The following is a 16,803-nucleotide window of genomic DNA, read 5'->3' as shown; positions in this document are numbered from 1 at the left end:
AAAATAAGTTTCGTAACGGGGGAGGGGCGCATGGCCCACAGGTATCATACGCTACTGGCTATAAGCCTATTACCATTGCTGGTCATCAGGAACTGCTCGGAAACAATCAAATATTGTGAAAAACACTCAGAGACAATCGACATACATATCAACATAAAGAACATTTGAACTTGAATTTATAACCTTAGATAACCACTAGTTGTGCACTAATGGGTAAAAGTTTGAATAGGTGACTCTTTTCAAAAATCTAACTTACGCATGCGATTTTCCACGGCAGTAATGCATTTTCACTTTTCAAACTATAGAACATGTAATAGCGTTTTATCACAATAACACAGAGCCCCACGAAGTTGCTTATGGGTTATTACGGGAAAATTTCGTTTCATTCACAGACTTGTATTTTCCATTTAACAGCAGTCAACCGTCAACCTGACTGGAAAACACAACTCATCTGTACATGGTCTGATATAAACATACACGCCCGATAAACAGTACTCGTACATTTTCAAAATAGTATGGCACGATAGCACGATGACAATCCGCATAGTCACCAAACAAAGACCAATATACAAGACATGCGACCTCGAACAAAAACAAACTTAGGATCACGTGAGTTGCGAGCAGTCATGCTTGTTATGCCCGCGAAAATCACTGGGTAGTAAATAATTATTTATACACATAAGATTTTCCACGTCGGAATAAACTATTTTGAATAATAATTAATTAATTAATCTGAAAAACGCATTAAGTTATTATACATTGTGACACTAATAAATACCATTATTTATTCACGTTAAGGTTTTCCTAAATGAGCTCGCTGGCTCTGAGTCACGGGAGCCAGAACACAAAGATGAAAGAGCCGCGGGTTGCCAACCTATGCGCTGGACGGGAACAACTTGGCCTGCTGCCAAAAAACGGTCAGTAAGCTTACAATGGTTGATGTTATGTATTGTATTTATACATACTGTATGTACAAAAATTGATACATGAGAAATGTATTCATTAAAATCACCTTTATTTGTAGTTATAAATGCTACTGCATAATAGAACATTGTTTCGGTGAAAAATGACAAAAAGTGAAACATATTTCCGCTTCAATGTTCACAAACAATACATTTCGAAAAACGGTTTTATCTCGAAAGCCGCAGAAGTAATCTCAACAAAATTAGGCTCGTTTGTCATGAAAAGACTTGTATTTTCATCATCGAAGTTTAATTAAAATCTGAGACGGTCGCTGAACTGACAAGAAATGACACAACAGCAGCTTTGTCTGGTTTTCAGAACATATGAAAAAGCGATGCAAAAATATAATGCCCATCCAAACAGTACAGAAAAGATTGGATTCATTTTGAACGAAATCCATCAGGAGTTGTATTTTTTAACACTGGTCGCAACATTTCAAGAAGACACTATATGAAGATATCAGCAAAATATCGCTTTCTCAGCTTAGATTGCTTGGACATCAAATTCGGCATCTCATGGGCAAGGCCAACATATAATGTATAATACGATTATTTTCTTATAAACGCCAACCTATTTTAACATATGTCTAGGGAATATACAAACTGACACGGTGCAGGGCTTCACAATTGAAAGAGTAGGCCTATGCTGTGAATTCTGACGTGTGGCAAGCTTTTTCGACGCTGTTCTTTTTAAACTTTCCGTTTCCGATTGATAAATATTGATTTATTGATTTATGAATTGGTTTTTATAAATGAGTTTAATCTTCAGTAATGTGCGCTTTAGCCCTCGATGTTTTGCAACTTTTCCAGTTTGATTTAGAAGGCTAGTTCTACTTTGGTTCTTATTTCATCTTTGTTACCATCAGAATATACAGTAATGGCGAATATCCAGCAGCACAAGATGTACAACACAACAGCATAAGATGATTAACCTGATTTTATAAAATATTTTTTAGAGAATTGGTCGTATTTATGGATATCTTTTGTAGTGGAATGCTATCCAAGTGATAAGTGATGAGTTATGATCGTACCATTATACCGGTATGAGATATCTATAGTTATATGGTAAGGTTTCTTTTCTTCAGCCAGTTGCCCAAAATAGAACCCGAGCGATGAGCTTTAGACCCGACCAGAGGCATCAGGACACACTAAAAGCCTGAAAGGCTGAAATTGAAAACAGTTTTTCCCAACTATATTGGGTAATGGGTATAAGCCTATTTTCTTCGTTTCAGCCCTTTCAGGATTTTAGTGAGATCCACGATTCACAAGGAAAAGAAGAGAGTGACTAATTCAACAAAAGTATAGTTTAACTAGGCCTAGCCGTTTGATAAAGATAGACGGTTAAGTTAGGAGAATGGCCATGCAAAATGTTGATTTCAGCCATTTTAGGACGTACCAAAAATTAAGGATTAAGGCTGTTTTAAGTCCAAAAAAAGTGTAGTATCATACAAGTGTGCAACTTGAGAGGGAGAGAGAGAGCTTATTTCACCATTTAAAAAACTAAAAACGATCGTGACAAAATTCCAACATAATTGATTGGTGCAGGGCAGCGAAAAGACCTCACAGTCATCTAGGTCATCTGCCCCAGAATGATGTCACAATTTGAGTAGCTTGGGTCTAGTCATCTAGTGTATACAAAGGCATCCTGTGGCTGTGCATTTGTATGCTATTGACCCTGAAAAATTAGGTTCGCTTCAAACAAGTTTAATACCAGTATCTTTTTTCAGTTTAATATGTTTTACTGTTTGCAAACATGCTTATTACATTCTCTTATATACCATTTTTATTTTGTCAGTAGTTGAATAAGTCTAGCCTATATTTTTTGTGTAGGCCTAGCCTATTTTTTTTTATTGAAGTAAGGGGCAAGTTCAAAAACAAGTTGACCAGTTATTGGCGAAATATGTACTATACAAACCCTGTTATAATGGAAAGCGTAGGACATATATGTAATGATAAATATGTACGAAAGCAAGAACAAGATTGATCATTGTGTATGTTGAAGTTTTTCTTGTTCACTTTAATTGATAATAATATGAAACACGAAGCAAAAACTGATTGTTTGATCGACAATTTATAATAAAGAATTGTCGTAAAAGGTCATGCCCTTGACTGGAAAGTATAGCAGTTTTCAACAAAAACTGTGCATAAATACGCAATTTTGGCATGATAACGTGCACTGAAGTTTCAATTCTTTCTTTATTTAGGCTTTATATTATACAATGGCACTCAAACAACCTAACTTTTCTTTTTTGTCTATTACAAATCGGCGTGGTGATTGGTGAATCTTGTGCATGCATGTGCCACACTTTCCATTATAGGTCATGCCAAAATTCATGTCTTTATATGCATAATTTCTCATTAAAACATATCTTTATGATAGGCCCACATCAAACTTATGTTAGAGTATGCTTCAATTTGAAATAACCCCATCCCCAATATCTTTAAAATCAACCGCCATTTGAAGGAAGTAGCTTTACTAAACTATAGCAACAACAAAAAAGTTCAAGCACCTGTAAAGTGAAAGAGTTGCATCATCATGGAATCTTCCTTTTATTTCCCTACAGAAGCCCTTGTTTCTTATAAAATTTAGAGCATCACTGTTTTCATAGTTCTCAAACAACACCGCATCCAGTCATTAATAGGCTAACGGTTGGTCACTGTACTGACATTTTGTTAACACCATTTCACCAATTAAACTTCAAAATCTCATCATGTGTACACAAAAGTGCGACTTCGGTCTTTTTGTAATAGCGTGATAAGTAGTGGTGAGATTCAAATATTTTAACATCCGGTTCTCTCACTAGCAGCAGGCCATATTGACCCGGGGCCGATAAACCCATAGGCCTATACATACGTTTGTTACTAACCAGTTCGCGGAAGTTATTAAAATTCTAAAAACCGACTGAATCCCACCACTGGTGATAAGTGTTTGTTATGTTCAAAATTCGAAACAACGAACACCACAATATAATTAAAATTTTGAGTTAAAGGGATTTTGAGCTAACTTTCACTGTAGCTGTATAAGGTGACCTAGTCATAATAAGAATCTTTATGTTATCATAAATATATGTACACTTTGTCGTAGAAACTTCGTTGTTTTGTTATTTTAAAACATGGAGAAAAGCCTAGACAACAGGGATTGGCATAATCAATGCATGATATAGACAATGGCATCACTTGATATGACTTGCATTATATTTTAACTTGACTTGATCCAATTAGTAATTTGACTTGACTTGACTTGACTTAAGTCAACTTCCCAAATAACTTGACTTGACTCGAGTCTTAAAAAAATGACTTGGTTACAGCACTGATCCTTTGTGTAAGAAAGAACCATAGAAAATCTACAAGTTGATAGACCTTGCTATGTAATTGGACTTGTTTATGTGTGAGATTCATTCAGTGTATTGGTGGGCGTTCTGCTTAGTAAATTTTTATGGCAAAGGTCATGTCATGTTATACATTTTATTTACAAGTTTAGTTGTGTCACCGTGAAACATTTCATATTGCTATATATATGTACTATATGTTTCATGTACAGTATAAAATTGTTGATGTATTTGATACTGCGATAATGCTAATTGTTTGATCCTGTTCGAAATGTTTTTAAAATTTTTTCCAAATGTTTATTTTCGTAATGAATTGTTTAGCTGGAATAGTTTTACTACATATTTTCAGATGCAGAAGTTAGCTATAACTTGTAGAACTCGTGGCTGAAAACTGAAGATGTAGTATCTTGGCTATAATACAATTTTTTTTACTTTCAGGCTATTGACAGATTCATTATTAAACAATGATTTGTAGTAACATAAATTGTGTTGTATTTGCAGTATTCCTGTATTTTTTACACTGTAAGTATACATGTTGGTTTTTTTACTTGCATCATATGAAAATATATACTGCTGTGTAATTATGTATAACTAATAACATTATATGTATAATGTATGTATATATATATAGGTTATAGCAAAATCGGATACTGCATACACATATGATATGCGTTCACGAAGGGAAGCAGTAAAAAGAATTTTTTTATTAAACTATAGGTGACCTTGTCTCTGGAAACAGATATGTCTCGCATTTTGAATATCTTTCTTACAATACTGATATACTAAATCAGCAGCATGAGCGTTCTCGTCGTTCTGTATCAAATGCAGAAAAATTAGTGGAATTGCAGTTTCAGTCTCATGGACGGTAAGTGAAAACTCATAAGATCTATCACGTGAAACTGAGCCATGGAATTTGATTGGATCATAATAAACTTGTAATCAGCTTAGTACTTCATGTAACATTTGTAGGAACTTGGCTTATAGTGTTACCAAGTCTCAGTGCTATATATATGTCCCCATAGCGCAAGAGTCCTGGCCATTTGAGTGCTGGGATTCTTGCATTATTTATAAGCTGATGTTCACTAATGCAGCAAGATTAGGTCAATGCCGATTGCCATTTTAAACTGCTACTGGGAGGCATAAGACACTGCCTTTATTCTTGTTATATATTGATTAAAATTTACATTTTGCTTGACTTTTGTTTGGTGAAACTATTTAATACATTCGTTTTTGTGACATTTTCACTTTGTGTATGAATACATTTTTGGAACAGATAATTATATGCCATGTTATTTGTGGCAGTGGTTCATAAAGAACTCATGAATTTCATTTATTTTATGGTTTAATGTTTTCTTTTTATGATCATGTTTATGTCACACTGTAAAACTATTTTTGTTATATAAAGTTTAAAAGATACCTCTTAAAATTGTTATCTCCTTTTTTTTGGCGTAAATTTTAGTGAGGTCATATGAGCAGAGCAAATGTGATATCATCAGTGTTTTTAGTCACCACATGCCGTAGTTAGAAAACTACGCACAGATCCCACTTTACATGCGCTAATAGTTAATACGTACAAGGATGCTCTGCTGTAGTATAACAGTTATTTTTAGCCACAATACCAGGATACCTTTTCTCTCTAAAAGGTTTATTTTGTGGTTAAAACAGGAAACAATATAATTTAATAAACCTGCTGCTATCTAATATTATTTCATTTGACTTTTAATGATTATGACTGTATTGCATTGTAACATCTTACTTTTTAAAACCGTTCTGTCATTATCCCACTCGTAATAAGCTTGGTATTATCCAGAACTAAGTCACATGAGGGTTTGTGCTTTCTTTTCTTTTTAAAGGCCATGGTGTCGAGTTTCCTGCTCTGATCTAAATAATGTATTTTTTATTTCTTTTCAAAGCCTTCCCATTTATACCAATGGCTGGCGTGACGTATACTTATGTTGCAATACTTCTTGTTTTATGCTTTGTGCTATGTCAATATAAAACTGACTCAAGTAATTTTTTGAAGTATTGGCCCATTAAATCCAGGCTGTTTTATAGTCTTCTGTTTCTATGCATATACAGGTATATGATGTGTTTGTTAAGGTTTATGTACTTAATATGCTCAAAATAACCAGTTTTCTTCATTATTTTTAAGGCCTTTTTATCTTCAAATGGTACCAGATAAAACTGTTTTTCATCCTGATGTTGTTATTGAGTCGAGAAAAGAAGGGCTCGATACTTCCCATATTTATCATGGAATCCTTTATGGTAAGATGTAATGTTACAGCAGCAGCTAACTTGTTGCTATGAAATCAATTACGGTATACAACACCTGAAGTTGTTAAAAACGTAATGTTGTTGATTAGGCTGTTGAGTGTTTGCAGGGCAGAAATTGCCTATCATGCAACATTGATGGTATATCTATCAAAGTGTTACCAATGTTGCTAAATTTTTCATGAATGCATAAAAAGCTTGTATTACGTACATTTCCTATGTACATCATATATGCAGGAAAGAAAAACAGCTTTGTACACGGAAGTATCATAAACGGTATATTTCGTGGAGTAATTAAAGATCCAGATCATGGGAAGTACTACGTTGAAGAAAATCTTGATTTCTTTGGAGGAAGCAGGGGTCAGTCTCCACTTGCTGGATATCGGGGTCATTCCGTGGTATATCACGAAAGTGCTGTTAGAATGCCCCATGGCAACAAGTACGTTTCTTATGATGTTTCTTATGACTTACTGACACACGACTCACGATACTCATAATGAGATAGTGGGCAAAGAACTTAATTATAATTTGTTATTTGTGCATTGGTTGTAGATTGTCAACAGCTACTGATAACCCAAATTAAATTGTCTTAAAATGTTTTTGGATTGTGCTTTCCCGATACAATATGTGTGTAATATGATTTCTCTCAATCTTAGATATACCAACCATGAACACTGTGCTGCCACCAAGTCAGGTGTAACGGATAGGATGTTGAAACTTCAAAACTCTTCAATTCATCAGGTATATATAATAATAATACCAGCAGTGAAATGGTAGTGTAGCACCGACTAGCGTGATCTCCATGTTCACGTTTATTATGGAATTATTAGGAATTTTAATTTAACAACTTACTGTTAAACTTATTTTGCCAAGTATTTATAGTTATGATTCCACAAACTTTTTTTAAAGGATGCGGACGAACCTCATTCCCGAATGCGTCGTGAATTGGACGACACGAAAACAACCTGTCTTCTCTACATCCAGACAGATCACACACTTTACAAGGAATATTCAAAGTACAGTCTGGTACAGGAAAAAATTCTCAGCGTGATTGCTGAGCATGTTAAAGCCGTGAATGAAATCTACAGGAACACTGTATTTACTACAAGCAGTGGACAAAACATAAGGAACATAAACTTTAAAGTCCAAAGAATTAGGGTAAATGAATAGGATAAAAACATATCTGTATTAACTATTAGACAGTGATATTACAGTAACTACTAGTCGTACAGATACTAAACTATTAGTTGTTTGATAGTAAGCTAGTTATAACTTGATACCTTGTATATGACATTTCGTATAATTTGTTCCTTACTAGCAAAATCTACTTTGTCATATAACACTTTTGGAGATAGTATTTTCTTTTTATACAGCACAAACATTATTTATGCAGATTAATGACACAGAAGATGCTGCCGATACCTCCAACCCATTTCGCTTCCCCAATATCGGTGTTGAAAAATACCTGGACATTGTGTCTATGGCTAATCACAATGACTACTGCCTGGCTTATGTTTTTTCAAATCGTGATTTTGATAATGGTGTACTAGGCCTAGCTTGGGTTGGCTCCTCATCAGGCAAGCAACATAAAATCATGGTTTTTGTTATACTTTTTTCATGTGTATTTTTTGAAAGAAGTGTGTAATATACAGACAACTCTTTCTGACATTGAGTCAATATTTATCTTTTTTTGTTCTTGGCACAGGCACAAGCGGTGGTATTTGTGAAAAGTACAAAGCTTATTCAGATGGTTCGTCTAAATCACTCAACACAGGTTTAGTGACTTTTCAAAATTACGGGTCAACTGTTCCATCAAAAGTCAGTCATATCACCTTTGCTCATGAGCTTGGTCATAACTTTGGCTCTCCGGTAAGATGTTTAAAGTGCTCACTATATTGTGAAGGTTTTGAAGCGATATTTAAACAGTACAGTACAAGCAGTATATAAACGATACTCAAACAGTATTTATCCCCATCTCTTGTCAATCACTTTGGTGTTAGCAGAATGAAAAAAGTTTTATTTATTGCCAAAAGTATTTTATCTATTTTTAAGAGTTTCAAATACAACACGGTATAAAACTTTCCATTAAAGCTAAACCTAAAAAACAAAAATTTCATTAAAAAATAATAGCTGAAAAATTTTTAAACTTTCAGCACGATATGGGGGCGGATTGTACCCCAGGAGAGTCATCAAGCATCAGCTTACGAACGCAAGGCAATTACATAATGTATGCAAGGGCAACGTCGGGCAAAGAACCAAACAATAATCACTTTTCAGGATGTAGCATAAGAAACATCAGCAAGGTTCTTGAAACGAAGAAAGATCGCTGTTTCGTCAGTAAGTTTTTTGCCACAAAAGCAACACTCTCAGTGTAGAATTTTTAAATGCTTGCATCTTATCCAATTTTCCTTTTAAGCAGGCGCTCACATGGTTATTTTGCGTAAGGCAAAATTTGAAGTATATTAAAGTAAGCCCCAGTCCGCAAGGCATTGATGCTTATCATCTCGCAGATGTTCTGTTTTTTTGTTGTGTTTTTTGTTTCCTCTGCAACGATTGACGCTAATGTTTTGTTGATTCTCTTTCCGTTGGACATTCCCAGACGCTTCAGATATGATACACCAATGTTGCACTTTTTATTTTTACAAATTTTTACTTTTATTCAAAGTTGAAAATCCTGCACAAAGCAACACTAAGTTTTTGCATTGAAAAGCATTTAAAATGTATTCCAATGCAGGGTCGGACGAACCTATTTGTGGGAATCAGATCATCGATGACGACTCCGAAGAATGTGATTGTGGATACACGGACACATGTAGAGACAAACTGAAAGATACCTGCTGCACTCCTGCTGATGACCCAAATGTTGAAATGAGATGTAAGCTGAAAGCTGGTGCTCAATGCAGGTAAAGATGCGTCAAGTTAGCATCAGTAAAATATATTTCTGCTAATAAAAAACCTTTGTAATTACAATTCCAAAAGAATAGTTATCATTTTATAATGTGCAATAACAGTGACAAAACTTTAATGCAGTTATATTTCAGGACATTTAAATTTTAACTTATACATTTGAAAGATCAGTTATGGATGGTTTATGTTGGTAATAATTTAATTACTAAGCAAAGTTTTGTTTTTAGCAAAACGCAAGGATTTTGCTGCACCGATTCCTGTCAGTTCAAAGATTCCTCACAGGAATGTTCTGCTCAAGATGAATGTCGACTATCACAAAATTGCAAATATCCTTTTGTTTGTTACGTTTATTACCTCCAGTTTGCTTATACGGTTTAATTTTTCATGTACCTGTTCAAAAAGTTTATGATTTTTTGAATTTTTCCTTAACTTGTATTTCTTTGCATTGCACTGGGATGAATGCAACCTGCCCACCTGCGGTTGCTGTAGATGGGGACGTGACACCTTGCATGCATGACACACAAGTCTGCCAAAATGGGGTGAGTTTGGGGATATAAGATATCATTTTAAACGAAGGCGTACCACTATATATTTGATTTGAACTGTGATATTGTAATACTTCCTCAACGCCTCTTCCTCTCTGAAACATTTGTTACTTTTCTTGTCAAAATCAGGAATGTACCGGATCTATCTGTCTCATTGATCCAAGTCTTGAGGAATGTGAATGCACCGTACCTACAGGAACCAATAATCGTTCTCAACTCTGTCATACATGCTGTCAGCTGAAAGGTGCTTACGTTTGTTGAAATATACTTTTATGAAAAAAGTCTCATGGCTAAAGTGTTGGAGCTGCAACTCATACATAGATAGAATAAGTGAATCAAACTATAGAAGGCAAATTTACTAACAGACGTTTCGGTCAATAATGCCATTGTATCAATGTGCGTAGGATAACAACAGGAGTACGTTTTTAAACAGTTTGAGTCAGAGTAAAAAAGATAATTACTGTAATTAAAGGCACGTTATCCGATGTTTTTTTTTTTGACGAAACTTTTCTTTTCAGGCAACACCTCATCATGCAGAAGTACAGGAGATCGTGCTTTTCATCAAATCTTTAACAGCACTGTCATTTTCCTTCAACCCGGCTCAGCTTGTGAAAATTTCCAAGGTTGTATTGCGCTTTTAAAGCAGTCTTTTCCACTTATCCAACTAATGTCTAGACGTTATTAGGTGTTACATGTTGAACCAAGGCAGTGCAGCTCTTAACAATGGATTTCATTATTTTTCATCAGGATACTGTGATGTGTTTTCCAAGTGTCGGTCGGTTGACGCAGATGGTCCTCTATCGAGACTCAAGCAAGCTATCCTCAATCCTGAACTGTACAGCACGATCAGAGAATGGATTGTGGTAAGCTATTGCGCTGTTTATACTGAGTTCAAACTTAGTTGTTCTGCATTTGAGTAGCCTTAACCAGCCTTTTCATCAAATAAACAAAAATAAAGTTTGATAAATAAAGATTAAACTTGACTGCTTTAAAATTTAATTTTGAACAAGTTTCTTTGTTAGTATTTGTTGGTTGTGTGGAGAAAATTTCTACTGAAAAGGGTCAGTGACTAAAACCAAAAACTTGAACATTTTTGAAACGTTAAAAAAGTTTTCAAAGCAGTCAGTCGGTATTTTAAACAAACGATTCAAATTTTTAACTGTAGGATTTTTTCCCACGTTTGTCACTTTGTTGGTGAATGTAGCCCCGTAACAAGCTTTTAAATCTGTTAGGCATACTGGTGGGCTGTCCTTCTAATGACGTTGGCGCTTGTTCTTCTATTTGCTGGTTTCATCAAACTCTGTAGCGTCCACACCCCAAGCAATAATCCGACTCTTCCAAAACATAGACAACTACCAGGTAATATTCTGCCATTTCGGCTGGGACTTTGTGTAGCTTTAATGCTTCGTGTGAATTTTATGTTTGAATTACACCAAACTAAGTTACTCAAGTAATATATAAATGACTTCGTTAATTAACAGCTTCCACTTCCAAGAGTTCAAACCTTTACTTTTGATTGCAAGTCCAAATCCTTAGATCTTAACTACTAATGTCCTAACGTACGATTTTGCACATAACAGGAGCAGACACGCTACGCAGGAGACGTACTGCCCGTTCAAACCAACATCAACAGCAGCAGCAACGCAGACGTCGCCCTCAACAACGTGGTTATGAAATGTCCAATCGATCAGAACGATCATGACGTCACAACGCAGTTGCAATGTTATTCACATATGATGGCATGCTAGGGATAAATGTGAGTTCGCCCAAAAATCTGGGTGCAGCAACAACGACCGGGCACTGCATAACTTGGGCTTTACTGCAAAGTTTAGTATTATTATGTATACATGAAATGCCGTTTTAAACGTTTAAAGTAGTGATTCGTTTTGTCGTTTTACGTGTAATTATTTCTCAAATCAACCAAGTGCTTTATACGATGTACTTTATTTTTCTATTTCGCAAGTGTATTCATTATTTTAGTCCGTTACATTTGTATATCTTCTAATCTCATAGGTCCTCGTAGTTCTATTTTATTGATCTATGTCAAAATATAATATGAACTGGAGCCATCACCGACCTCATGCTACTGTTGCTTATTGTTTTCCAATGAGGATTTGATGCTTATTATAGTATAATTCTTGTATAACAATTAACGATAACTTGATCAAATTGTTTGGTTCGAAGTAATGCCCGTATTATATGGAATGCAACTCACAAGGATTCCGGTTTCATAAAAGCAAATATACTGCATTTTTCTTAGGTTTATTAATATGTCATTTGTATTTGTGAATGTTACCTTCATCTGTAAGTTTGCAATGAACTGCTCATAGTAGTTTTGTCATTGCCCACGATATTATTTTCTTTGCTTGCATTTTTCTATGTTCTCAAAATCTTTAGTCGATTTAACTTTCAATTTCGTACATTTTTAAAAAATTTTTTTGCCACGTTTAAAATTGATTGTGGCAGTTAGGTTTATTTTTATTCTGTGGTATGCGTGATCCGTACTAGAATTATTAACCTTACAACATCTGCTCGATGTGTGATTAATTTATGGGTTTCATATCGAGTACACTTTCATTGTTGAAAATAATATTGGATCGTATATTTTGCGACATTAACTGTGCGGAGCGAATATCTAGCAAACTGTTTATAAAATGGCTGTCAAGAAAGTATGTAACGATTTGTTTCAATCATTCTCAATCAATAATGCAGTTAGTAACGGTTAGCAAGAAAGCATTTACATTTGGTCATCACATAGGAATAAATTTTGAAACTTTTGTAGTACTTGGGAAGAATGGAGTAAGTTTTGTTGTATAGTTTATTAATGATTAAACCGCGCTTAACAGCTATTGCAAAAAGAAGTTTAGCGAAAGGTTGTAGGATTAAAATTTAGCTTGCTGCACATGCGAATCTTAATTTTTTTGTATCGGCAAACAATTTACGTGACTAAGCGCACAATTTAGAGAACGCCCCAAAATGAAAAAAGGCAGCAAAACAGTGAATAACTTTTGTGCGCTAGTTAGTTGAGATACAAGCATGAGGGCGTTGTCCGCCACACACAGTTTGGTGGCGTTATTTTGCCGGCCATTCTGATAGTTTTTGCATTTGAGTTTGGCAATGTGATGAAGGTCGGAACTAGGGAGGTAGGCTAGGCAGTTTCGAATTGAATCTGTTACCATATGTTGCAATTGACGATAACCTACGTGTATGCTGTGTATTTAGTCGCTAAGTGGTGCTGATGCAAGTGTTATTATCTAGCTTCCATGGAGATAGGTTAATCTTGATTGATGGTTAGACTAGCTGTTACAGTGTTATGCATGATAATTTATAGCCTAATTTATGCTACACCGTTACATTTGACTACGGAGGTCTCCTAAGACTCCTATACTTCTGCACTATGACTTATAGGCTTGAATGGCAAGGAGTTATGAGGTAATAAAAGAGTAATTAGGCTATGACGTAATAATTCCTCAATACTCGATCGTGATTGGGTGTGCAAAAGTAAAAACTAAGGTAGCCTACATTTTGACTTTGCTGAAGCCTGGACCTTTATTTTTTCATTAAACGGAAATTTTCAGGACGTTACAACGCCTTTGCTGAATTTGTTTATTTTTGTCAGTTTCTTGTGTGTACAGTCCAGTTCATCCATGCAGAGTTATTGACAAACTGAGAGAAGTCTTTTGACTTAAACTTGCTCCTTATTTCTCATTGTTTAAGCTGTGGTCGCAGAGCTTGTCTGGAAATGTGTGCAGTTTTTGTTTCCGTAGATGAAGTTTTACTTGTTTTTGTTTATCAACTTTTGCACTCTCAGACTATTTTGTGAAAGCCTGAATGGGAAGACGTTAACGGGAAGTAGAATACAAGGTATCATGATGTAATAACTTCTCAATACTTGCTCTTGATACGGCACTATGGGAGTGTAGAAGTATAAGATACACTTTTCTTTTGTGTGTGATCTTGCCCAAATTGTTTAAACAAACTGTTTACTAAGACAATTGAACAGAAGTTCTGTACCTCCAGAATACATACAGGCTACAGGTTCACGTAAGCCGCTTGTGAATGGATTGAAACTGTTTATATAATTAGGGTGTTCCAAATTTTTTTTATAAAACTACTAAGAAATTGCACCAGCTCTCCATATATGTGTTATGTATGTATTGTTATGTTATGTTATGTTATGGCCTCACAACGCTAGCGCTGCTGGATATGAAACACAGGTTTGCATCATTTCAAGCCAAATGCTCTATTTACTTTGCTACAAATTGGTTATCCATCGTGGATAGTGTGGTACTTGCACACACAAGGCTCATCAATATGCCAAAAATTTTTAATTATAATAAACAAACAAAAAAAATTAGGTTGATTGAATGGCAGTTTGTAACAAATTTACAAATTGATAACACTTCAATGTGCAATGTCACATTAAAAAGTGGGCATTTGTGCGCATAATTTCATGTTGAAAATTGCTGTGCTTTCCAATCGGGCCAGTTGTAGCTAGTTTGTATACAGTACAGATCAGCATGTAAAATTTTCCACTCCATCATTTGCGTCAATAGACATATATACATAAAACGGTGGCAGTGCTTTGAAGCATGATGAAGGACAATTATTCTACTAGACTTGAGTAAGGTGCAGTAATCATGTCTCAGTCCTAATTCTTACATTTTGTAAGGTGTGACACATGAACCAAAGTGAGAAGTGTGGTACACACCCAAGAGATTAGCCTACAAGCGCATCAAACTTTTTCATTTTTTCGCTGATTTGTAATCAACAAATTTAAAGGCAAATTTATAACTTAAGTAAACAAAATAAATTAAATTTGTTATGCCAGATTTAAAAAGTGCTCTATAATTTATGAAATGTTAAATATTGAAGAATTGTGAAATATTGCACTTCAATCTTTTTAATTACTGATCTATCAAATGTGATTGTTGATGTTTGATATTTAGTTTAATGCAGAGAATTATACGATTGGACTGTGATACTATCATTTACTCATACTTCTGCTGCTCATGCTCTAGTATTTGTTTACAGCTTTTACAATTGCACAATGAGATGAGTTTATGTTGAATAATAGTCCAGATAAATTTCAAAATTTATGCTAGCTAACTTTAACATGAGGAATGCAAAAGCATTGTTTTGATTCAATAGTGGTCTATTTTGTTGTTTTTTTTTTTGAAAACAACGTTTAATTATTTCTAACAACAGTAAAATTAGTATAACTTAAGTAGAGTCGAAATGTTGATGCATTGAACATGTTAGCTTTCAGTACAATATAAAGACTTTTGCACTTGCTGTCATTTTTGCAACAATTTGGAACAACAGCAAAAATTTGTAATTTATGATAAGATGTGCTTATCATAGTTTCTGTTTTAGCACGAATTTAATGGTGTACATTGAAAAGGTGGCTTTCAGGCCAGTTGGACATACCTTAGATACTGCATAGACAAAATCTCGATTTCAAAATCTTTTGATTGCCTAGTCACCTGAGTGCTAACAAATCTTGGTGCAGTGGAAAAAACACCAGCTCTCATTTGGAAAAGGTACCCAGGAAATTTATCTGAAGACGTATTATCCTCATGGTGTTGTTGAGCCCAGGTGAAATGGGTAAGTTATATGCTTAGTAGGATGATTGCAGAATTAACTTAATTATGGGTTAGTTGAAAATTGCTCGTCTGTTACATTTTATTGAAATATCTGTCAAGGTTTTCACTAAATTTTATTTATTTATTTACATGTTTGTTTTCCATCCTGGTTGATTCAATACAATTTTTTTGGCATCAGCTGTGAGTACATCAAATTCTTTTGTGAATAGTGTCTGATATGCCACATATGTTACGTAGTATACCTTGTAGTCATGTACAATATATAGTTTTACAGATGATTTCAGTTTTACAGTGAGCAATTGCACTCAGATTTCTTTGTCTATATCACACAGTATTCATGCAAACAGTTATTTCCTATGTTTTATGCGAGACAAGAATTTTGATATCTTTAACGTTTTTTCAGCAACAGCCGACAAAGGCATTAGACAGTTATGTGGGGTTTGCAAACCTGCCCAATCAACTTTACAGGAAATCAGTGAAACAAGGATTTGAATTCACACTGATGGTAGTAGGTAAGGTGGTATTTGGTTGAGAGAAACACATATAAACATTAAACGTAATTAATGTAAAATTTGACAACCAAACCCAGTCTGTTCTGTAGTAACCACAATTGGCTGTTGGATTTTATTTTGCAGGTGAATCAGGCCTTGGAAAATCAACTTTGATTAATTCTTTATTTTTATCGGATTTGTATTCAAATGAATACCCCGGACCATCGATAAGACCCAAGAAAACCGAAAAAGTAAGTACTACTGGTGATCTGTAATACTACTTTCCTCACAATGCTATACTCACTAACTTGTGATAAATCTCTGATTATTATTTTTCAATCTCAATTTTGATGATTGTGGTTTAATAGCAGAGCAGTGCATCAATGTATGGCGAATTAACTTTCTTGTAAGGCAATTGGCACCCTCATTCCGGTGTTAATAGAAAGCTTTTCTTAAGAAGGATAATCTGACCAACATTGCATTAGAATATTATAATCTCAATTTTGCATTGCATTTGAGTTTTGTATTTAAATTGGCATCGGATAAGGATGCATTTAAGGAGCAAGCTTTGACCTCTGTTTCTACTTAAGGTTGAAACAACGAAGGTTTTGATAAAAGAAAACGGAGTCATACTTCGCCTCACCATAAATGACACACCCGGTTTTGGAGATGCCGTTGATAACAGTAACTGG

At 34.8% G+C, this 16,803-nt stretch overlaps 2 protein-coding genes across 4 annotated transcripts in view; both read left to right on the top strand.

Annotated features, from left to right (window-relative positions):
• LOC143462976 (septin-7-like) overlaps positions 1-16,803 on the top strand; it is a 131,832-nt gene that overhangs the window by 104,602 nt on the left and 10,427 nt on the right. For all 3 annotated transcript variants that reach the window (XM_076961312.1, XM_076961310.1, XM_076961311.1), the window contains 3 exons: positions 16,024-16,132; positions 16,256-16,362; positions 16,702-16,802. In XM_076961312.1, coding sequence (XP_076817427.1) covers positions 16,123-16,132; positions 16,256-16,362; positions 16,702-16,802 — 218 coding nt within the window. In that variant the 5' untranslated portion in view covers positions 16,024-16,122. Of the gene's footprint in view, positions 1-16,023; positions 16,133-16,255; positions 16,363-16,701; position 16,803 lie in introns of those variants that run through there.
• LOC143462365 (disintegrin and metalloproteinase domain-containing protein 10-like) lies at positions 4,709-12,686 on the top strand. The gene is made up of 17 exons (XM_076960499.1): positions 4,709-4,813; positions 5,009-5,156; positions 6,444-6,556; positions 6,800-7,001; positions 7,219-7,303; positions 7,472-7,720; positions 7,956-8,139; positions 8,268-8,431; positions 8,716-8,899; positions 9,297-9,465; positions 9,697-9,795; positions 9,921-10,008; positions 10,144-10,258; positions 10,533-10,637; positions 10,762-10,877; positions 11,247-11,373; positions 11,595-12,686. Exons 1-17 carry the CDS (start codon positions 4,756-4,758, stop codon positions 11,714-11,716), a joined length of 2,328 nt encoding a protein of 775 aa, XP_076816614.1. The 5' UTR covers positions 4,709-4,755; the 3' UTR covers positions 11,717-12,686.

The sequence above is a fragment of the Clavelina lepadiformis genome, chromosome 6 (genome assembly GCF_947623445.1).
Source record: "Clavelina lepadiformis chromosome 6, kaClaLepa1.1, whole genome shotgun sequence".
Classification (NCBI taxonomy): domain Eukaryota; kingdom Metazoa; phylum Chordata; class Ascidiacea; order Aplousobranchia; family Clavelinidae; genus Clavelina; species Clavelina lepadiformis.
This window is presented reverse-complemented; position numbering and strand designations above follow the sequence as displayed.